A 25,076-nucleotide genomic window follows, 5' to 3' on the forward strand; every position below is an offset into this window, starting at 1 on the left:
TAGAACGGGGGAGATGTGGAAGTGTGTGGGAAGCTCTGCTCAAATCCACGAGAGCGTGTTTATTGGTTCGGTCAAGTCATTTGTAGCTTATTTTAATGCCTTTTCTTGTACTATGACTTCCCAATTTCTTTCAGTGCTGTTGCTTCTGGAAATAGTTTTTCCTATTAATTTTTGCCATAGGGATTTCATAAAAGGGTTCTGAACCTTGAAGCGAACCAACCAGCTCCCAGATGAATCGTAACATTACAAAGTTTGACTTGAAGCATAAATTATTTAAATTGTGCCTAGCAATACATTCAATAATTTATATTCTAAAAATCAACTAATTTGCATTGAAAGAGGCATGTTTTTGCTTAGAAAAGAAAGGTTTATTTTTAATAAAATAAGTAATTTCTATTGCTACATTTTTTGTTTCCATGGTAAAAGCAGAAGACCATCTCTCATGCTCAGAACTCACGGTAGGACTCTGGGTTTTAATACGTTATTGCTAAAAGCCAGTTTTTCCTCTAAAGAAAATGAATAGTATTTTTACTTCTGGAGCGCTTGCTGCTCTCTATAGCTGCTGGCTTTTAGCAGCATCCTGATAAAGACAACAGTGTCTCATGGAGGTAAATACGCTGTGCTTTATCAACAGCAGAGAACGCTTGGTAAATCTCTCCAGGTTGTTGCGGCAGCAGAGTATAACTGAAAATCCTCCAACTGCTCTCTAGGCTGCAATTATGACAACTGAATGCCTTTATTTTGATTTTGGCATATTCGCTTCGAACCGCTTTTGGATTTGATACAGACAGACAAAGAGAGGCGGGATACTAACCATCAAGCATTTGTACTTAGTTGACAGGATCTCAGGGTTCTTTCTGATCCAGATTGGTCAGGATCTTCCTCTTGTCAAGCCCTAGTGATGAAAAGACCATTGTGCCGTGTGATTGGCCCTCTTTCACCTCTGTTTGAATGTCAAAGGATGCTGCTGAGAGGAATTATATTCCTAGATTTCAAGAGACGAAAGCCTTGGAATATGGCTTGTTACTGAGACAGCTTCGGCTAGAGTAGCATGGGATGTTTTTAACCATAATGTCATATGACATAAAACCCTTTTGGATTATTTAAACTGATGCAGATACAGTATGTTACTCAAGTTTTATTTGCTTCCTAATAAAAGGAATACTTTCTAACAATTTACTTTCTAACAGTTGAGCTATGACATATACACTTTTATGTCTTTTTTGTAAATTATCTCATTACAAAAATGTATTGTGGTAAATGCTACTACCATGGTACTAAATTACCATATTTACACTACAGTGTTTTGATGGTACTAAAACTATGGTATTACCATGATTGTGTGCTGGTAGTACTTGTTGCAATTAAAAGCATCATTCGGTCAAGAGATTCACATTGGATCTCAATGATTGAAATATTCAATTTGAAAATCTAATTTATATACATTCGATAATTTGTTAAGAAAAAAAAATCTGTTTCGTTAATGGAAACCAAAATTATCAAAACACTGAGGGCTGAATTCAAAATCTAAAATCCATGTACAACACTGAAATCACAGGCTGATTGGTTAACGGCAACTCATAATGTACGTCAGTAGTGTGTATGGCCCCCATGTGCCTGTATGCACTCATGACAATATTTGGGTACGCTCCAGGTGAGATGGCGGATGCTGTCCTGGGGGATCTCCTCACAGACCTGGATCAGGGCATCAGTGAGCTCCTGGACAGTCTGTGGTGTTACTAAGGCTTTGGATGCTCTGATACATAATGTCCCTGAGGTTCTCAAATGGATTCAGGTCTGGGGAATGTGCGGGCCAGTCAATGGCATCGTCATCTAAAAAACTGCTTACACATTCTAGCCACATGAGGCTGAGCATTATCATGCACCAGAAGGAACCTCCTGGAGGGCCCACTGCACCAGCATATGGTCTGACAATGGATGTGAGGATTTTATCCTGGTACCCAACAGCAGTAAGGGAACCATTGCACATGGAGGTCTGTCCACCCTCCAAGGATATTCCTCCTCAGACCATTACTGACCCACCACCAAACAGGTCATGTTGGATTATGTTGCACTCAGCCGAACGTTCCCTAGCATCTCCAGACTCTTTCACATCTGTCAAATGCTCAGTGTTTGCCTGCTCTCATCCGTAAAGAGAATGGGGTTCCAATGGCGGTCTTGGATTCTGGTGTTCTCTGGCAAATGCCAATCGAGCTGCAGTGCACAGTGATGAGCTGTGGGCACAGGCCCCACTAGAGGACGTCAAGCCCTCATGCCCAGAGGTGGACAATTAATAAGTACATTTACCTGAGTACTGTACTTAAGTACACTTTTTGAGTATCTGTACTTTACTTGAGTATTATTTTTTCTTGAAGTTGTTTCTGTAATAGCTCTTAAAGTAAGTGGGTGATTTTTTTCCATGGATGGGTTTGGGATTTTGCAGAAAGCCTTTCAGGAATCACTCTTGTAGAGTCACGTGAAGTTCAATGATTTCCCAGCATTTTTTGAACATTGATTAATAGTTTATAGCTAAATGGAAGACAACGGATGTCAAAATGTTCATTTTGTTGAGTAGCAGTTGGAGAATATCAGATGTGTATAAGTGTATTGGATCCGTGCATTCGGCCTCAAAGTGACTGCAGCTTTGTAAAGTTCTTTGTAACTTTTATACAAGTATGTAAATGAGTTTAAGTTTGTCATATGCTAGTATGTCGGATGGAGCATCACTGACTGGCTTAAACCATGATGGCATAGTATGCATTTATACAACACTAATAAAATAATGAGTTGTCAAGGAAATTTACTTTTGATACTTAAGTACGTTTGAGAACAAATACTTCTGTACTTTTACAAAGTAAAACTTTTTCAAGTAAAAATCAGTTTTTACAACTTTCACTTGTAACAGAGTAATATTTGATCAATAGTACTGTTACTTTTAAGTGATGAAGTTGTGTAGTTTGTCCACCTCTGCTCATGCCACCATTATAAAGTCTGTTCCTGACAGTTTGGTCAGAAACATGCACACCTGTAGCCTGCTGGAGGTCATTTAGTAGAGCTCTGGCAGTGCTCCTCCTCGCACAAAGGAGCAGTTACCCGTTCTGCTGCTGGGTTGTTGCCCTGCTATGTTTCCCTGCTATCTAGCTCTCCTTGTGTAATGACCTGTTTCCTGGTATATCCTCCATGCTCTTGAAACTGTGCTGGGAGACACACCAAATCTCCTAGTGATGGCACGGCAAGAATGTCTATGCAAACTGATTGGGTTGCAGGTAGGGCAGGACGATAAATCAAACCTCTAACCGACGTCATTATGACTAGACACATGACATGACACATAGACAAGGGAACCAATCAGAACAAGACACACGAAACTAGGTAAGCACATGACATGATTACATAAGGGCAAGGGAATCACATGACTGATCAATTTTAAAATAAAAGACATGAACAGGTAACAAAACCAAAATGCACCGTGACACTTATTTTTCCTAACTGGACAGATCGATATCCCAGAAGTTTAATTGGCTTGTTTGGCTCGTTTCCACCAGTAAGGTTCAGTACGGTATGCAAATTAGCAGTTTCCATTGTCAGAAGTTGTGAATGGTACCTTAATTCTGAACCATACCGTACCACTTTTTTGGCACCCTTCCCTTGGGCTACCTAGCACAGTAGTCCCGTACTAAAGGGTGGAGCTAGACTCACTGCAGAACATTAATTAGTTGACAGAATCGTCAAAAAAATAATAATTCAGCTGTGTTTTTTCTTGCAGCCTTGGCTCAAACAAAGCATGGCTTGTTCTTGTGACAACAGCCACATGCCAAGAAACAAGAACAAGATCTGCTGTATGTCGTCCACTGTGTTGCTCTCGTCTTTGCACGAGAATGACGTTGATAGCTACACCATGCCTATCATAAGGTACTGTTGGTGGTGGAAATGCAAGCCAGATCAGGGTTTACGGTAAAGAATTTTACTGTACTAACCTGTACCGCAATGCTCAGTGGAAACCAGCCGTAAGTGTTTTCTTTTTATTATTTGGAGCAGTGTATACTAATACACCACCAGGCCCTGGACACCCCAGCTATGGCCATCTTTCTCTTGTTGTATTTCAGAGTCAGTAAAGAGGTCTCTTTAATATCCAAATTTACTGAAACAATGACATTAATTGTCTACCGCCTGAGCATGTGCAAAAATAGTTTATGGTTCATTTAACAAGCATGAAAAAAATTGTTTAAACATTTCCCAATGAAGGTCTGTAAAGCCTATTTGGGTTTTACTAAAAATCTTTATTATCCTGAAAAAGGGACATTTATTTTTTTGCTGAGTTTGATTACCAGTCATATATTTACAATCCAAAAGATATGCTACAAAAGCACCAAAACCAGAAAAACAGCAGCTAGAAACTACCATTAGAAGCTCAGTCCAGTTTTAGACATTAATATTTCTCGCATGGTTGAGCTGCCACCGGGTTTTTTTTTCCGCCCCTCCTGCGTTTTTCTCAGCGCTGTCCATTTATTGAATTGCATTTCTTCTGTTTCCACCGTCACTGTCAGGAAAGCTGTCTGAGTCATAATCCGACAGAATAAGCAGTGTGCGGGGGGACGGAAAGAAGCCGAGTCGAGGAAACAAGATAAAGAAAAGACGGAGACAGCGGGAGAGAGAGAGAGACGGGGAGGGAGAGAGACAGCATGAGCGAGGGAGAGACGGTGAGGTTTAAGTTGATGACAGCTAGAGGAGGATTAATTTCTCAATCAGCAGCAGTGTTGGACTCTGTGCTCTTAGTAATTGCTGTGCTGTTGGGGCCCCTGTGTTTGGGGCTCATTATCTCATGTGAATGAATGGCGTTCACAGGCCAGCTCAAACGTACTGACATCACTGCGAGGCGCTTCGCTGGCTCGGTGTGGACGGGTGTTAATGTGTTTACTTGACGTGAGCAATTTCTAACCGGTGGAATAGTTCATTTGTCCTTCAGAGTAGCGGGGAAAATAACACCCTCATTTCTGGTTATTAAAGTTGGTGCACATGCATTTTTCTTTTTTGATGGTTGATGTTGATGAGAGAGCAGAGTGAGCCATAAGAATATATAATTCTGATATAATTTATTACAATTTACAATATGACATTTTTAATGTAAAAGTTTTTTGGTGGAAAATATAACATATTAATATTTAAATTGTATTTTTATTAAAAAATTATATATATATATATATATATATATATATATATATATATATATATATATATATATTAGATAAATTATATATACAGTACATGCAAATATTTCTTAAATATATACACGTGTGTGTATTTATTTATATATACATAATAATTATACACCGTACACACACATTATGTAAACACAAACTTTTATTTTGGATGTGATTAATCACTAATTAATATACACATAATTAATCACTATATATATACATATACACACTCACCTAAAGGATTATTAGGAACACCATACTAATACTGTGTTTGACCCCCTTTCGCCTTCAGAAATGAACGTTAATTCTAGGTGGCATTGATTCAACAAGGTGCTGAAAGCTTTCTTTAGAAATGTTGGCCCATATTGATAGGATAGCATCTTGCCGTTGATGGAGATTTGTGGGATGTACATCCAGGGCACGAAGCTCCCGTTCCACATAGAGACGCATTATATTATAGATTTTGTTGGTACGATTTCAGTCTGAGAAATAATCACGGTTTCACGATTATCACGATTATTATGTATTCATTAATTTCACACCCATTTATAAAATCACATGAACACTCTTTAGATATTATAGTGTTATTTTTTGCTACATTTTGAACCAGAAATAACACAGTAACAAAATAAAACCGCACAAAATAATAATCCCTTTGGAATTAAAGAAAGGAAATAAAGAAAGGTGACCTCTGCTCTGTGAACATCCATGTCAGTATGAGGGGATAAACTGAACTTTTTATTCTGTCACTAACTGTCATCCATACCTATTTATTTTAGTAATCTTTTTAACTCATCTAATTTTATATGTGGCCTGAGAAAGTCATGTCTATTTTGGTTTGTTTGTGTCACTGATGCATTTAAACCTGCTTCCGCTTTGGCTGGCGCTGAGCCAGAAACGACCCGCTCAGTGCTTTTCATATAACGTTATCACTATTCAACCTTATAGACCAATAGACATTTAAATGAATTACTAGCCTATATATAAAAAAGACAGGTAACCTGTAGTTTGTTAAAGGTGTCCTAGAATGATTTGAAACAATATTTTAAATTGTTCTCTGATATCTACATAGAGGGTATGTGGCTTATTTAAGGTCAAAAATTGTTCAGATACGGTTTTACAGGTCCATTTACAACCATAGAAATTGTCCTTAGGATGTAATGCTCTGTTTTTGCCTTATATGGATGGGTCATGAATATTAATGCAGAGTTCTGCTCTGATTGGCTGTTTCACCGCATGGCTCAATGACAGCTAACACATCTAACGTTATACCATCCATCATGGCAATGATTTTACAATGATAGCTTCTTAACTTTGAATCACGAACTGAACTGGGCAGCGCGTAAATATGTTGTTTGTACAGTAACGGTACATTTTGACAGTAGAGTACTGATTTAAAAGTCGATTTATTTAGAATCGAACAAACAAAGTAATGCAGAAGCCACTCAAAATAGTCAGTGTCATGTTTACTACTCACCCGCTGCAAAATAATCATACTTCAGTTCTCAAAAATGCATATTTATTTAACAAATTGACTAAGCCTTGTCAAATGACTATCGTTTTAACTTAGATGGTGAAGAAGGTGACGTTAGCTACAAGGATCGACATATTTTATGACAACAGTGGCAGGAAATAATATTAACTTTTGTAATCTGACAAACTGTTATGTGTGCAACTTGGAGTTTCCTATACTACCATCTTGCGTTAGATCTAGACCGCACAGGGGATATTACCGTAATGATGTCTTACTAAGAAACTGTCAATTGAATCAGAAATGGGTTTGACAGTCAAGAAGTGGATAAATCACTACTCACTGCTTGCAGGAATACGGTTGGAATCGGCCCTTTCTTCAGTTTTAGATACTGAGCGAATCCTGCTATATTGCCCCAGGTTAGAAAAACTCTCCAAGGTGAAATGAGCCGAACAAACGAATAACTTTGGATTAAATTGTTGCTGTATCCGATTGTAAATAAACTTCAACCATGACTGTCAATATTTTTTATCTGTGGGAAGGCTATGAAAAGCGTCACAGTTGGCGTTATGTTGAAAATAGCCTGTTTGATATAATAGCAATGGTGTTTGAGACTCACAGTATGTGATGTCCATTTACTGAACTTTTTTTATTTAACTATGGCAAGGTTAATTAAAATTTTGATTCTAGGGCACCTTTAAATTTTGATTCCATACGCTGATATCTATGGACGCTGCAATAATAATGCTTTCAATTATAATTTAAATAAATGTTTTATTCATATCAGATACACATTAAGGTTTAGGTTATCCGCCTCAAGGTTGGGCGTGTTGTGGCTTCATAAAGGCTTTGCTGCATACCTCGGTTGTAATGAGTGGTTATTTCAGTCAAAGTTGCTCTTCTATCAGCATGAAACAGTCGGCCCATTCTCCTCTGACCTCTAGCATCAACAAGGCATTTTCGCCCACAGGACTGCCGCAGACTGGGTGTTTTTCCCTTTTCACACCATTCTTTGTAAACCCTAGAAATGGTTGTGCGTGAAAATCCCAGTAACTGAGTAGATTGTGAAATACTCAGACCGGTCCGTCTGGCCCCAATAACCATGCCACGCTCAAAAATGCTTAAATCACCTTTCTTTCCCATTCTGACATTCAGTTTGGAGTTCAGGAGATTGTCTTGACCAGGACCACACCCCTTATGCATTGAAGCAACTGCCATGTGATTGGTTGATTAGATAACTGCATTAATGAGAAATTGAACAGGTGTTCATAATAGTCCTTTAGGTGAGTGTGTATGCATTATAAATTGCTAAATGGAATATTGCATTTTTAGTGTATTTAATTCGCTTTATTTTTGTTTTTGTTTAATTAGCCTTTATATAATTTCCATATTGTTTTTACAAATTAAAACATTTCATAAATCATAATTTCATTATAAAACATATTCATAATCATGCATTCATAGTCATACATTAGACTTGTTACTTGTTAGACTGAAAATTCCCATTTGAATTTATTTTTTTAAGTTTTAATTTAAAAAAAAATTGGTTTAATTTGTGCGTGTGTGTGTGTGTGTGCGTGTGTGTGTGTGTGTGTGTGTGTGTGTGTGTGTGTGTGTGTGTGTGTGTGTGTGTGTGTGTGTGTGTGTGTGTGTGTGTGTGTGTGTGTGTGTGTGTGTGTGTGTGTGTGTGTGTAATTTACATCTTGCAAATTAAAAAAGTAATACATTCTACCGCATTTTTCATTTGATTTTTTTTATTTTTATTCATTGATTTTTTTACTGTAATTTTCTTTATTATTATTTTTTATAATTGATTGCTCATTTGATTTATTAATGTGCAGGGGTTTATGACATTTGCATCTATTTCATATCCGGAGGTTGCAGACAGCAGAAAAATGGTTTCGGTGGTGACAAGCTTTTAATGTGTCTGCTTGCAATTTCTGACTGGTGAAATAGTCCATTTGACATTCAAAATAGCAGGTTTGAAAAATAGTGTCATTAAAACTCTCTCTCTCTCTCTCTCTCTCTCTCTCTCTCTCTCTTTCTCTCTCTCTCTCTTTCTGTGTGGATAATGGCTCCTGTCCTAACTATACAACCCAGTAGTGTTTAGTGACGCTGGAGTTTTAGTGTCAGATGGTGTTGGCTTTGTCTGACCCACTTGCTATAAATAAAAGTCCAACAGTGTAGAACAGCAATTCAACGCGATGAAAAAGATCCAGTGAACAATGGAGTGAAATTACTACTCTTTGTCCCTATAGATTAAATGATTGACAGAGATAACGCAGTGCACTCACAAACAGTGATCACGGAAAGCTTTTGCCTCAAATCGAAACATTAATGGATGAAGGACTGTTGTTGTTGTTTTTAGCACTGAATCGCAATGAATGTTATAAAATCCAATTCCTCATAGGTCAGATGTTTTAGTCATCTCATATGAATACAAATCTATTTAATACTTCAATTGTTTCTTTTAGACAGCGATTAGATTAGAAGATCAAAAGGAGGCATTGCTGAAGTAGAGATTGTTCTATTCTTGAAGTAGAATATGTCTCTTCTAGAGCTTCAGAAGAGATCTCAAACTGCAGACTTTAGCTTGACTTTAGCTCTCTCAGAGCAATCAAAGAGAAAAGATAAACTCAAACAAATTTCTCATCAAATTTTCCTAAGACCAATTTATCTGTGCATTTATCCACATTCATTGTATAGCTCTGCACTTACTGTGTTTTAATAATGGTCTTGTTTTTCTCTTTTTTTATGAATTAAAAAATATATATTTTAGGAATTTAATTAGCAAGTCATTGAGCAAGTCAATTGATTTCTGAGCTATGAATAAGCGACCTTATGATATAAGAAATAAAATGTTCCCTGATCTTTTGACATGCAAGAGGTTTTTGTACCATTAAAGAGGATCTATTGTGCTTTTTTTCACGCTCAACTGTCTTTAATGTGTAATGTTTGAGCATGAAAAAGCTCTGCAAAGTTCCAAAGCACAAAGTCCCTCCATTGTTATTCTCTATATCAGTGCACATTGTTTCTGAACTCCCTGAAATGCCTTGATTGTAGTCTTTGAGTTTTTGTCACATATTTTTCATTTAAATAATTACCACCCAAAAAATACAAAAAAGGACTGGTTGATTTAGTTAGTAGTGTGTTGAAACCATAGACTGTAAAACAAATATGGACGTAGTGTCCATGGCATCACGATAGATTTCTGAAGAGTTTTTGAAGCTTAAAGTCTCTCCCAGATAACTGGCAATGGGCAAAGATGCGGGATGTGGGTGGAGCTGAGGTGACGTGACGACTAACAGACAGCAGACAAACTTTTTTTTATTTTATTTTTTTATTAGCCATATAGACCAAAACCCCAATTTGTAAAATCGTCTCTAGCGGCCAGTCGATGAATTGCAGTTTATTTACTTCCGTATGTGCTTCAAGAGAAACTTGGGGAGGTTGCCGCTTGGTTGAAACTCGCAGTTATTCGCAGTAACACACTGATCCAGCCAACCAATAAGAGCACATTGTGCATCTCAATAGGAGGAGCTTCATAGGGACTGGAACTAAACAAAGCGTTTCTGACAGACTGTGAAGAGATAAGTTGCAAAAATGTCATATGTGGATTTTTTTTTCTTCTAAAACCTAAAAACAGAATCTACATTTTGTAAAAACATTCTGTAAGTTTCAAACTTAAAACATCCTTCTCAATATAAACAAGCCCTGAGTCACAGAGAGTCACAATTTTTTTTATTTCAAATACAGATCACGATTCTCCTGCAATTCTATATATATAATTTCCATGTCATGACCCCTTTAAAAATATCTGTTATAAATCCAGTTGTCAACTGGCTTCTGGTTTGAATCTCTTAATAAATTCAGAATTGCTTATATTGAGCAGAAGTGCATGTATAACGTACATGGACCAATTAACTTTCACTAGAGGACGAAGTGGCTGTGTGTACTCCACGTCAGGTGGTTTTCTCTTGTACTCACTTTCATTACATGTTTTATTGCTCAGACAACGTCCCTGGACAACACTCTATCACTCTCTGAGGGTAATAGCTTTTTTCGCCTGTGTAATTTAATTGATCAGGCACTTCCTCTTTTTTTCACCTTGAGGAATGGCCACTGTGGTGAAAAAGCCAACAGAGATTAGAAGTCGTATGCATCTGAATTAGTTTGATATGGAAAGGTATATTTAGTATATGGTGTTGTAATGTAATTCCACACTATAATATACATTTTTTATATTTTATTATAATCATTATCCCAAATTTTGAATGTGGTCTCATATTTTTGGATCCTTACAAGTGGGAGTACAGCCTGACAAGCCAGAGTATATCAAGATGTTTGGTCTGGAAACTCACCATTGACAGCTCAATCCGAGGGGCGGGATAAACGGTTGTCTTTCAAACTCCCTCTGCACGCGATAGGATAGCGCTACAACCAACAAGAGCAACGAAGGTGAAGCAGAGCTACTTGAAAAGATTAAACATTCGCCGTATCCGGTCGGCAAAACTCCGAACACATCTTCTCTTTTTAAGAACGACTTCAGTGCCGATCTTTTCTCAGAGAAAAGCTTAACTCCAAGTCTTCCAGAGTCGCAGTCAAAGCTGATTCGAAAGACTGTCGTTCGCCAGTTTCTGAGTTTACTAGAAGCACGCAAACGCAACTCGGCCGTCGTCATTATGGCCCCGCCCACCGACTCTATACACGATGTGATTGGCCTGACAAGAGTTTGGCGTTTACAGCTCAGAAGTGAATTGCTAGACGACACTCACGGGCAGATTAGATTTGCTGTCGCTAGGGTGCGTCTAAATTTCTAGGCTAGTGGGAGTATATATTGAGCAGAAAATTGTCTTCTTTGGTTAAAGTCTAATTTAAACAATACATAAGCATGACAATGTCACTTTTTATGTCTAATGACACCGTTTTGGCAGAAAAGGAAAGGTTGAGGTGTTTCAGTGAGCATTAGAATGAGTTCAGGCAGTGGGTTGGTGCGCAGGAGGTGAAGCCCCACATATTAACACACATAGGATACGGCGTGTCGGCGCATTTCTTACGGCGCCATTTCTTCGACACGCTTCATTTGCGTTCCAGTCCATCTTCCCCGTGAAGGACTGTCTGCAAACCTGAATCGGCAGCACAGAAAGAGAGGGAGTTTTAATAACTTACAGTCCTGGCAGTGGTCCAGTCAACCGGACAGACCCAGAATAGTGCTGTAAAACTAGATTCTCCCTTAACTGGAACTCCCACCTCTTGTACAGCGACCCCTCATCAGTGATACAGCTGACATCTGCCCTGAATGAATACAGCAGTGAAAGCCAGTACTTTACCATAACCTCATTGTAAAGCATGCATATTAAACTCTTATGTGTTTGGTGAGATGCTTTTCCAGAGGAAAATGTTATAGCTCACAAGAATTACATTACACAATGTAAAAATCTATTATCAGATTTCTTAAATGTTAACTATGGAGTAAGAAAGTTGCATTATGGTTTTATAATATCCAGCAATATGTTATCATTTGTATGTCATCATAAGTATATTTGTTTTATCTTTACACATAAAATTGAATTTTTTGTTGTGGTGGTGGAGCCAGTGAGAATGGTGACAGTGACACTTTGGGACCTGTATAACTGATCTAAGTGCATGATCTAATGCGCACCAGCGCAAGTGTACTCAGGGCGTGTCCGAATCCACTTTGGGACATTTAATAACAAGGAGAAATGATTGGGGCGCCCGGTTCATGGTCTAAAAGGGTTGTCCCTATTCTCTTAATGAGTAATGGGGTGTAACGTGCAATAAACTAATCAAAGTCTCATTTCCCATTCCCTTTAAAAGCCAGTTGCGTTTACACCAAGGCCAGTTCGCTATTTACATGGCGAAATCTGCGAGTGAAAAGACTGAAGTCTTCTCCAAAGAGGAATCTTTTTATTTTTAACGTTTGAAAATCTTTGTGTGCTGCTGCATGTCCATGTGTGTTTGTGTGTTTGTTGTGTGTGTGTGTGTGTGTGTGTGTGTGTGTGTGTGTGTGTGTGTGTGTGTGTGTGTGTGTGTGTGGGTGTGTGTATGTGTGTGCGTGCGTGCGTGCGTGCGTGCGTGTGTGTATACACCCGCTTTATAGGCAAATATTACTAATGCACTCTTTAAATATTTTTTTATTTTATTTTTTAAACAAAATTGACTTTAGACCAGGTTTCAGTTGGTTCAGTCTATTTCAGTTCTTCAAAATAACACACCTTGTTTTCAGACCAGCATGCCCATGGGCGCGAGTGCTTTTGCTTTTTAAACAATCTGGCGCAGTGTATGAAAATGACTGCGTCTGCTGAAACTAGCAACAAACACGTGTCATGACTGGCGCTGCTTTATTTGAACAAACAAACATGTTTTTAATATATTTTTACAATGAACACTATCCCATGAGGCCACAGGAGAGGATTTATGAATGACAGTGAAGTGATGTGACTGACACTGGTATGTCACATGACTATGACAACATGGCGGATGTAGTACGTCTGGATTACATTATTATTATATTGAACATACTTTTTTTAACTGTCATGTAGTAATTACTTCAAAATGAGAGCCAACTACTCAGAGTATGCAATTTCAAAAGTAAAAAAAAAAGTAAAAGTATGGATAGCAGCTCAGATGATCTGATCTTGGAAGATTTTGAGGAGAAATATCCAAACTGTGTTGAGATCTCTTCTGAAACTGCAGTGTCACTGGGCTCTTTTTCACAGGAGACAATTTTGAAAAGCAGAGCAAAGTCTCTGCACTCCATTGCTGTATTTTTCAAACAATTGGGATATCAGTTAAATTTGCAGAAAGGAACTTAGTGACTCCCTACTAATTGTTTTCAAACTCTTTTCTTTGTCCCAGACGAGACCGATTTGACCCCTCCACCCAGCTTCACTCCAGTGATGCAGGTACCAGCCCCTAAAGAATCCCCCAGAGGAGTTGCATCCATGGGGCAGGACTTCCTAGAGTCTGTCCTGTCACGCAAGGATCATCTTCTGGCCCAGAAGGGTGTGACCCTTCCCAGCGGTTTACCCCCTAATCTGGTGCCCATGTTGGGAAAGGGGCTCGAGGCTGGAGCTGATGCCCTGTCACCCGACCAGCCCTTCCTGAGGAAGATGCTCCCTGCACACAGTGGCACTGGCCACCCCACTTTACCTCCAGCCTACGACCTCCCCACCGAACCCCCGGAGGCTGTCGCAACGCCGAGCTGGGATACCGATGCTCCAACCCCTCACACAAGGCCTTCGGTTGCAGAAGTGGTTCCTACCACTGTAAACGTTGAAACAATGTCTGGAGTTCTCTCCTCAGGTAAGACCGAGTTTCAGAAAAACCTTAATCAGGAATGAGTCATTATACTCTTGCTTGCTAGTAGTTGTTCCTTATGCTGCTGCACATTTACATGTAGTTCAATCAATCAATGAAATCAATCACATATATTAATATAGCACATTTAAAAACAACACGTGTTGGCCAAAGGGCTTTACATACCAGGACATTAATAAAATCTAGGATTATGAATCCAAGTATATGACAAATACAAAATAACACAAGATTAAGCACAGTTCAATGCGTGAGAATTTTTTTTTTTAAATGATATTTAAATGTATCAAGAGTGGCGCAGGATTTAATATTGGGAGGTAAGTGAGGAGCTGCAACAGAGATTAGTCCTTTTGATTTTAGACTTGGAAAAGTTAACTAAAACCTTTGTACAGCTCTTAATGGCTAGAGGATGTTAGTTGTTGAAGAAATTAATTAATATAACAGGTGCCAACCCATTTAAACCCTTGAAAACAAATAACATCTTATACTGAATTCTTAATTTGACTGGAAGCCAATTGAGGGATGCTAATACAGGTTATATATATATATGCATATTTCCTAGTCCCAGTGAAAAGCACACGTCAGTCTTTGATTTATTCAAATGGAGAAAATTGGCCGCCATTCAATCCTTAATGTCATTAAAACAACCAAAAAGGGACTGTAGAGCCAAGTTATCCCCCCACCTTTACCCACCCATACATTGTTTCTGATAAATATCAGCCAAGGGAAGCATGTAGATGGAAAACAAGATTGGACCCAATATCGATCCCTGAGGAACCCCTGTATTTCATTAAAGCCAAATAGGATAAAACATTTCTCATGGAAAGATACCAGGCAAACCAATTAAGAGTTGACCTCTAATTAAAATCATCACATTCCCAGCAGTCTCGTCAACTCTCATTGAAAGTGAATGACTTATGATTGCTTTACCACTGAAAATCATTAGCTAACTGTTTCCATTAACTTTTGTTATGCAAATGTTCTGAGATTGTGTAAAAAGTGCTGGGTGGAAACCCAAAGATCTGAATAAAATCCAGAATGGACATAAAAATATGCTATCTTAAAGTGAGACATGCAAATCAAAAAAGTAAAGTGACTGAATAATTTGGTCAGATGCAGTGTTGTGGCGTTTTTAGGTGTATGCACTTTGCAGACCGATCGCTGTTTGACATCTAACCATCACCGCTTCAAAAAGAACACACTTTTTGTTAACTAAAACCATTTAAAAAAAAAAATGTTAATTGAGATTAAAGCTGAAATAATATAAAATATTAAATGATATTATAACTACAATTATGCAATTTTGTTTTTTCCGCTGGTTGTTTTCTATGTCCGCGGGTTGAAGCGACTATTATGTGATATATATAGACCCATGAGTGCGAATTTTAGCAGGCAACCTTGCCAAAATAACACACATTTTACCCCCCAAACGCCATTTTTTCCCCCGGAGAACCCCCCCCCCCCCCCCCCCCCAGTAGTTGCCGCGTTTTGTTGTAAAAACATGGCAACCCTGTCTGCACGCGCGCTGAAATCAGGCTGGAATACACGATCTTTGCCAGTGTTGTAAAATAATTTAATGATACACCGAGTACTTACCCAACATGATCATCATTTCTTAGAGAAATTGTGAAGGTGAATGCAGATACAAACAAGCTCTCCGTTTAGGATTCAAACAAATATAACCCAAGCCCCTTTGATGACGTGCATGATTACGTTACTGTTTATCATCTGTCCGTCATCGGCTAAAGCCCGCCCTGATGATTTCATTGGTCCGAACAGTTTCTGTTCGGGGATAATTACTCCTCTATGGAGCAAGGCCAGACCGAATTGCTGGACCTAAAAATTTTGTGGGCGGGGCTAAGTTAGCAGCACCAATACCATCATCTCTCTTTTGATACATTGTTAATGGAAGTGCTTCTGTGCTTCTATTGGTCAATAGACACAGACACATCAGTGTCCTGGTTAAAATCACTTATTTTGGGGGGGATTTAAACATTCTACAAGTACACAAGTCAACAAAATATGTAACATTGTTTAAGTGGTTTTTTAGATGTCCAAAAATCGTACATATTGTGCCTTCAACTGATTAATAATGCTAAAAAAATATAATACTGCTACTATCCAATATCTATTGTGATGACTAACAACATTTTGTCAGAGAGATTTGTCTGTTCGCTCTAAACTGTAATGTTCTGTTAAAAGTAATTTATCATATAAATTCGAGCCGGTGTCTATTTGAGTGTAAATGCTTTTTTCACTAACTCTGCCAACCGTTGCCCCAGATATCATATACTAATAACATATTATATGACATTTTGTGTTAATAGCATCTGTCACTGTTTGCATTAGTGTAAACAAGATATTTGTTGCTAATTATACTTGTTGTATAGATGTATTTGCAACAATTTCCTCCAGAAGTAATTTAGTTCTCTTGAACACATGAGATGTAATTGCTGCTTTATCCACTAAGTTTTTTACTAATTAAATTTGCAACTTGAATGGTAATATAGCTAGTTTGAATACCTGTATCTAGAAGTTTAATTCATTTGATATTCAAATGATTTCTGAAGGATCAGGTGACACTGAAGACTGAAGTAATAATGCTGCAAATTCAGCTTTGATCACAGGAATAAATTACATTTTAAAATAGAAAAATTTACATTTTTACTGTATTTGTGATTAAATAAACGCAAGCTTATTGGGTATTATAAGGGACTTGTTTCAAACACATTTAAGAAATCTTAATTATTCCAAACTTTTGACCTGTAGCGTATAGCTCGATGATGAAGATGTTTCTCCTTACTGGTGTTGCCCTTCTCAAATCCCTTTTTATAAATTCTCAGATGAACAGTTGTTGTCTGTCTGGCATTTTCCTCCAGCTGTATCAAACTGCAGGGTCAATTTCACCGACCCAGAGGGCTACATCGATTCTTCAGACGATCCGCCCCTTCCTGAAGGAGCCTTCCTGCAGTGCACGTACACCGTGACGGTGTACACTGGCTACGGCGTGGAGCTACAGGTACACTTCCAGCTCTTCTGGGTTCATATTTGCAGGCCTTTTAATATGAGGATTGAATATTGCATTCATTAATCATACTTTCCTACTCCTTCAAATGATATGACAAACTGCGCTGGATTCTCTTGACTGAACAGGCACCTGTTAATGCATGAACCTCTTTAAATGATATGCTAATAGACTGTGTAATTCAGCAAATAACCAGCTGCAGAACACCGACCACAGCCTGTGGCCCCGAGGGAGTTATCTGGAAACGCAATCTGCTGCCTAACAAGCTTTTTTTTCTTGCATTGCAATCCAATTTCTCCTGTGCCTAGCACATTGTCCCCGACACCCTCGGATACAGGTGACTGCGCTTAACAACTCTGCGTCCGGTGGAACGTGCCCTCTAGTGGCAGATGGTGTAATTGCAGGGATCTAATTACTGGAGTTGAGCACTTTGGGCCGGCAGCAGTATGTTCCCAGAGAGCTGGAGCCACACAAGCAGATGTTAATGAGAGAAACGGGGGCTTGTTGCCGCAGTGCCCGCGTGCAGCCTGCCGTAATCCCGTGTACACGTCCGCTCTCCCTCTGTGGATAATTCATGCCCGTGACATAATCTCTAATTACCACTCTAATCCACCGCCAAAGGCCTGTTGTGTGTCTGTGTGTGTGTTAAATATTCTGTCTCATGGGATTAAAACAGTCCCAATTAATTTGGTATGTATACACACACTGTCCTCCAGGGATCGGATATATATGGATAATCCATGCTGGCCGTGATGTGCTTTTCTTAATGCATGTTCCTGCTGTCATTGCGCGCTATTTATTGGTGCATGTTGTTTCAAAGAAAAGAAAAAAAAGTTCTTGCAATCAATTTCCTCTGCCTCTGCCTTCCAATCTGTGAAAATTAAGCAGTGTAACACCTATGACACAAATAAAACTATGTATTTAAATAAATATCTTTTTAACATGGTGTGAAAAATCATATTGAATGAACCATGATTTTTTTTTCAAGGTTAGTCAATTTTTTATTATAATAATCTGTATGTGAATCTAAATATTTGACATGATTATAATATAATAATAAGAATCAAAAGAACAATTACAATATTGTAAATATTCCATTATATATAGATATATTAAAACGGGACATGTCTCTATATTTTGAGAACTAGCCAAACATGAAAGTACCACGGTATTATCTTCAGATAAAATATTTGTACCATAGTACACGTTGCTTTTGTTCTCAAATAAACTTGAAAATATGTTATTGTGAATGGCGGGATCAATAGTAAGGATGCTGTTGTCAACATTGCCTAACATTGTCCCCAGCAAAAAGAACATCTATGTCATCCGCTAACATATCTGGAGCAACTGAATCTGCTACATTCTTTTCAAAATGCAAAATTTCCTTGTATGAGGAAGCAAATCCCATTCCATGAAGGGTATCCACCAGGAATTGTGACCGATCCATATGACGTGCCTGCACTGCAAGGCCAAGTTGTGATGGAGCTACAACAGCACGTGGTCGTGCTCATGCTTTATAATGTATTGTGGATGTCTAACCAGATGATTGGCATTCTTCTGTTGTAGGTCAAAAGTGTCAACCTGTCAGAGGGCGAGCAGCTGTCAATCAGAGGGGAAGATGAAGGTGGAGCCTTGCTCGTACTGGCCAATCAGACGCTTCTGGTGGAAGGTCAGGTGATCCGCAGTCCAACCAACACGCTGTCCGTGTTCTACCGGTCGTCTCCAGAGGGAGGAGTCGGCATGTTCCAGCTGCATTATCAAAGTGAGTCTTTTTCAAAACAAGCCACTTGTGCATTAAACAGCGCATCTTTGGGACTTGTGGTTTTATAGAGATAATTGCTCTTTTACATAAAACTGAAGTTTATATAATATTATGGTAATGGATCCCACAGGTCCTTGTGTAAAAATGTTAAAAATGCTCCTCATCCAGAAGTCTCAGCAGTTGACTTTCTCTCCGAACTTTTAATTGGAAAATTCTCTGTTTGGTTAATTTGCTCGGTTATCTAACTTGATAGCTTCTGCTATGTCCATTAACCGGCTAATGTACTTGTAGTTTCACTCCAGGGCTCATTTCACAAGGCTTTCTTGTTCTGCCTTGGATGCAATTTGTTTTGATCAGCGTTCTCGAGTAGAATTAGCTTTCATTTTACTCATAAATGATTAAAGGAGTAGTTCACCCTGCAAAAATCTGTCATTATTTACTCAGATGTCATAAAAGGAGCATTTTAAAAGGATAATCTGGTATTTTTTGTCCAGTTTTTCGCCTGAGTTGTGCCCTACCTCGACGGCCGCATTTTGGGGAGGTGTCAGTCAAAAATCTACATCCTGGAGGCACGGCCCATTTCCAGTGTCACATGGGATACCATCTGCAGGGGGACGACACACTCACATGCCTTAATGCCTCGCTGCCTGTGTGGAGCCAACGTGAGCCAAGCTGCAGAGGTGAGACTTTGAGAATCACACGAACAGGTGTGAAAATAGCTGAAATATCAAAAATATTTATAAAAATAATTAGTGGTCATTTAAACAAACCCCTAATACTAAATATTAAACGTATACACCGATTAGACATAACATTATGACGTAATATTGTGTTAGTCCCCCTTTTGCTGCCAAAACAGCCCTGACCCATCAAGGTATGGACTCCACTTGACCCCTGAAGGTGTGCTGTGGTATCTGGCACCAAGCAGCAGATCCTTTAAATCCATTAAATTGCGAGGTAGAGCATTCATGGATCAGACTTGTTTGTTCAGCACATCCCAAAGATGCTCGATTAGATTCAGATCTTGGGGATTTGGAGGCCAAGTCAACACCTTAAACTTGTTGTGCACCTCAAACCATTGCTGAACCATTTTTGCTTTGTGGCAGGCGCATTATCCTGCTGAAAGAGGCCACAGCCACCAGGGAATACTGTTTTTGTGAAAGAGTGGACACATTGTCTGCAGCAATGCTTAGGTATGTGGTACATGTCAAAGTAATATTCACATGGATGGGAGGACCCAAGTTTTCCCAGCAGAACATTGCCCAAAGCATCACACTGCCTCCGCCAGCTTGCCTTCTTCCCATAGTGCATCCTGGTGCCATGTTCCCCAGGTAAGTGACTCACACACCCGGCCATTCACGTGATGTAAAAGAAAATGTGATTCATCAGACCAGACCACTTTCTTCCATTGCTCCGTGATCCAGTTCTGATGCTCCTGTGCCCACTGGTGGTGCTTTCGTCGGTGGACAGGGGTCAGCATGGGCACCCTGACTGGTCTGCGGCTATGCAGCCCCATGTACTGTGTATTCTGACACCTTTCTATCAGAACCAGCATTAACTTGAGCAAATGTGAGCTACAGTCTCTCACCTGTTTGATCGGACCACACGGGCCAGCCTTCGCTCCCCACGTGCATCAATGAGCCTTGGCCGCCCATGACCCTGTCACCGGTTCACCACTGTTACTTCCTTTTGGACAACTTTTGATAGATACTGACCACTGCAGACCGGGTGCACCGCACAAGAGCTGCAGTTTTGGAGATGATCTGCCAAGTCGTCTAGCCATCACAATTTGACCATTGTCAAACTCACTCAAATCCTTACACTTGCCCATTTTTTCTACTTCTAACACATCAACTTTGAGGACAAAATGTTCACTTTCTGCAAAATATATCCCACTCACTAACAGGTGCCGTGATGAAGAGATAATCAGTGTTATTCACTTCACCTCTCAGTGGTCATTATGTTATGCCTGATCGGTGTATATTCTCACCTGGAAGAGAAATTAAATGGGCAGAAAAATGCCATAGACTTACATTGATGGAGATACCTACAGACTTGGGCATGGCAACCACTCAACAATAAGCTAAAATCTACCTATCAATGCCCTGACAACCACCCAAACTAAATATTTATTAAACATAAATATATTTTTATAAAAAAAAAAATGTATATATTTTTTATTTTATTTTATTTTATAATAAAAAATTGATTTATACATTATATATATTATATATAATATATTCATAATAAGCATGTAATATATAAACACCTTTAATATTATACTTTCTTTTATCATTTATTTAAAAATGTGCATTATAACCCTTGCTCTTATTTACCCATTCTTTTCAAGCTTTGTGTGGCGGGGTTGTAAAAAACGCTATGGTGGGACGCGTTCTGTCCCCCTCACCCCATTCGGGCCCTAACAGCACCCTGGACCGCAGCTGCTCTTGGTCCCTGGAGGCTCCTAATGGCCAAAGGCTGCACCTGCATTTGGAGAGAATGGTGTTGGGTCCGACAGACAGGTAAATGCACGTATCATCTAAATCAATGCATGTTTTTATATATGTGTATAAAAGAGCTCAGCATTTCTCCCATGATACAGGCTTGTCTTATGGAGCGGCCTCGATGCAGGTTCGGTGGTCCTGTTTGATTCCGGACGTGGCGGCCCCATACCGTTTGAGGGCGTGATCAGTGAAGGCCCGGCTGTACGGGTCCAGTTTATAACAGACCAACCTAACAGTCACAACACTGGCTTTAACATACGTTATGAAGGTAGGCCAGTTTGACCTCTGTGGCACAAAATATGTTTGGGTGATTTTTAAACTGAATGTAGAGCAGCCAAAAAAATATGTGGATATTTAAGTAAAGCTTAAAAATGTATGAATTCCATTTCATTAGATTAAATTGAAATCTGTCTATTTTTTATCATTTAAACCCCAAAATAAAAGTGAAATTTAGTGAAATGTAGTACTTGAAATCTAATATTTAGAAATCTAAAAATATCTAATATTTTTATGTATTTTAGATTAATCGCAGTTTAATCACACATTTTTATCCGTTCTAAATGTACCTTAAATTAATATGTTTCAAGTTTTTAATACTCTAATCAACATGGGTATGGACAAATATGCATGCTTTATGCAAATCTACGTTTATTATTAGTGGAACCATACTCAGAGCATGAATAATAGACATGTAGGCTATCAAAGGTCATAGATGTTTTTCAAAGAACTAGTTCATGTCTCTTAAGCCTAAGCTTAAAAATTCAGAATAAGCAGTGTTTTCTCTCATTTTAAGAATATAAATAAAGGGAGTTTTTACACTGGCAGTTTAATTCAGAACAGGGCACAGTTCGTATGAAGAATTGGTAATGTGAAGCGCACCAGTACCACAGAAAAAAATTCTGTATTTTTGATCAAATAAATGCAGGCTTGATGAGCAGAAGAAACTTCTTTCAAAAACATTACAAATAGTAATGTGTCCAAACACATTTTAGATAAACACATATTAATGTGTGTATATATATATGTATACTGTATATATACTGTATATAAATATTTGGTAATGTTAGTTAATAAAAATACAACTGTTCATTGTTAGTTCATGTTAGCTCAGGTCCATTAAATAATAATTATAATAACAGACTCAACTTTATATTGTATTAGTAAATCTTGAATTGAATATTAACCAAGATTAATAAATGCTTTAGACATGTTTTTGTTGTTCATGTTCGCAATTGTTAACAAATCGAAGCTTATTGTAAAATGATTGTTTTATATATTTATATCTTATATTATATCTCATGCAATAACATTTTAACACATATAAATAACAGCTAAGATTAATGTTTCTCTGGATTGTTTATTGTTACTTTTAACTCTTCACGCTTAGCATTCGAGAAGGGCCACTGCTATGAGCCGTACATCCAAAATGGAAACTTCAGCACGACAGACCCGACTTACGGCGTTGGGACGGTGGTGCAGTTCACCTGTGACCCCGGCCACTCGCTGGAGCAGGGCCCGCCCGTCATTGAGTGCATCAACACACGAGACCCCTACTGGAACGACACAGAGCCCCTCTGCAAAGGTAGACTTGTGAACTTGCAGGATCTGGTATCTACGGCAGACTATTACATTACCCCGCATGTTACATAAGATAACATTAATCCTTTACTAAATGTCATGGGATGGCAGATTTCAAGCTAATTGGAACATTTTCTCTAATTATGTTATGGTAATTGCATTGAATGTTAATGGCATGTTAATAAAAAAGCCTTTGATTTAAGAAGTGCTTTTTAGAATTTCATATTTCTTGCTTCTAGGCTAATGAATATTTTCACAAATAGGCCTAAGCATCAGTAGTCGATGAGTATTACTTATTGCTCTATATTTAACCTAGTTGTAATTCATCTTTAGATGGGATAAATTAGGTTTTCTGTGACTGACAATAGTTCGTAATAGATAACAGCTGAACGTAACACTGGTCAACCCCACATGATGTATTACACATTGTTATCGCATGAGTGTCACATGCAATTAATATCAAAATGCACATTCATACTACCAAATGGACAAACTAGACACACTTCAGAGTATAACTGGAAAAAAAATTATATATATATATACCTGAACGGGTCCAGGTGAGTCCGGTGACGCTCAGGTGTTCTGTAGTGTGCGTGTGTGTGTGTGTGTGTGTGTGTGTGTGTGTGTGTGTGTGTGTGTGTGTGTGTGTGTGTGTGTGTGTGTGTGTGTGTGTGTGTGTGTGTGTGTGTGTGTGTGTGTGTGTGTGTGTGTGTGTGTGTGTGTGTGTGTGTGTGTGTCAATGTAAAAAAAAATTATCTATTATGTACACTATTTTATTAGACAATTATTTATTTCATTTTAATTATTTAGAATTATATACTTATTTATTGCCAATATATATATATATATATATATATATTATATATATATATATATATATATATGCTGATATAAACTTCTTATAAATATTTGAAAACATAAATATAATTATTGTCAATAAATATTAAAAGCCAAAGCCAGAATATATATAAAATTACAAATACAATTCCATGTATGCATATACAGTATATATAAAAAGGATAGTAACTGTGACATGACAGACTTTTGAAATATGTTCCTCTGAATCGACAGTGTGTCAGAGAAATCAATGTGACGCGTGTCTATGTCGACTCTCTGCAGCTCTCTGTGGCGGTGACCTGTCCGGCCCCAGCGGCGTTATTCTGTCCCCAAACTGGCCCGAGTGGTACGGGGAGGGCGAGGATTGCAGCTGGAGGATTCACGCTGGCGAGGACAAACGCGTCCTGTTAGACGTGCAGCTGTAAGTCCATCTGGAACATTCTGTTTGGAGAACAACAGAAAAATCTGCAGGTTTAGCTGCTCTGGTGGCTGATGCGTCAAGCTGCTGCTGAAATCGAATGAAACCCACAGACCTGCTGGATGTGATGACTCACCAACTGAATGACTCTGCCTGAATGACTCGTTCATTTTCTCATTTCCTCCCACACCACTCACCTCTCGCCCACTGTCTCTCTCTCTCTCTCTCATTAGCTTGAATCTGAGCAACAGTGATATGCTAACCATTTTGGATGGAGATGAGGTCACAACGCGTATACTGGGCCAGTTTGTTGGAGGCACCAGCCCATTTAAGATGTCCTCCTCGACCCCTGACCTCACCATCACCTTCCACTCAGACCCAGCCGGCCTGGTCTTCGGGAAGGGGGAGGGTTTCATCATCAACTACATGGGTAAGGACACTCAAGCTAATTGCAACAGTTAAAGGGCACCACATTAGACACAGTCTCATGCATCTTGCAAACAGAAAGAGCCAAAAATACAGCTGCAAGCATTACCAGGGCCAAAGCGCAACAGAAGCAAACAAGAAAGCTAGCAGCAGACCAACTGCAAAAATGAGTAAAAACATTTGGAGATGTTGAAACCCCATGTTAATACATTGATGTATAGTGTCAATTTCATGTTTTGTTTAATTATAGCACCACCAAGAGGCATTATCCTACCATTTTTGTTGCGTTTCCTCATAGTTAGCCCATAGATGTGTGTGTGCATTTTGGTGAAAATATCTCGTTTCATTTACATAGACATTTACGTGAAAAAAAACACATAAAAAATGACTGACACCTGACTTTGATTGGATATTACTACCCCTTACTATCAATATTTTGACATTTGGTTTATTGCATTTTGCTATCGATCTATGTTTCCAAACTTCTGACGCTGGTTTCTTCTTGATCGGACTAGC

The 25,076-nt window shown here is 38.7% G+C and overlaps 1 protein-coding gene across 3 annotated transcripts in view; it reads left to right on the forward strand.

The window, feature by feature from the left end:
• Positions 1–25,076, forward strand: part of LOC137062313 (seizure 6-like protein) — a 71,749-nt gene that overhangs the window by 33,181 nt on the left and 13,492 nt on the right. For 2 of the 3 annotated variants that reach the window (XM_067433177.1, XM_067433176.1), the window contains 9 exons: positions 13,552–13,998; positions 16,890–17,029; positions 18,602–18,797; positions 19,292–19,477; positions 21,148–21,319; positions 21,400–21,569; positions 22,689–22,883; positions 23,999–24,137; positions 24,368–24,564. In XM_067433177.1, the coding sequence (XP_067289278.1) occupies positions 13,593–13,998; positions 16,890–17,029; positions 18,602–18,797; positions 19,292–19,477; positions 21,148–21,319; positions 21,400–21,569; positions 22,689–22,883; positions 23,999–24,137; positions 24,368–24,564 (1,801 nt within the window). In that variant the 5' untranslated portion in view covers positions 13,552–13,592. Of the gene's footprint in view, positions 1–4,582; positions 4,701–13,551; positions 13,999–16,889; positions 17,030–18,601; positions 18,798–19,291; positions 19,478–21,147; positions 21,320–21,399; positions 21,570–22,688; positions 22,884–23,998; positions 24,138–24,367; positions 24,565–25,076 lie in introns of those variants that run through there. The other variant, XM_067433178.1, reaches the window with a different exon arrangement.

This window comes from Pseudorasbora parva, chromosome 23 (assembly GCF_024679245.1).
Source record: "Pseudorasbora parva isolate DD20220531a chromosome 23, ASM2467924v1, whole genome shotgun sequence".
NCBI lineage: Eukaryota > Metazoa > Chordata > Actinopteri > Cypriniformes > Gobionidae > Pseudorasbora > Pseudorasbora parva.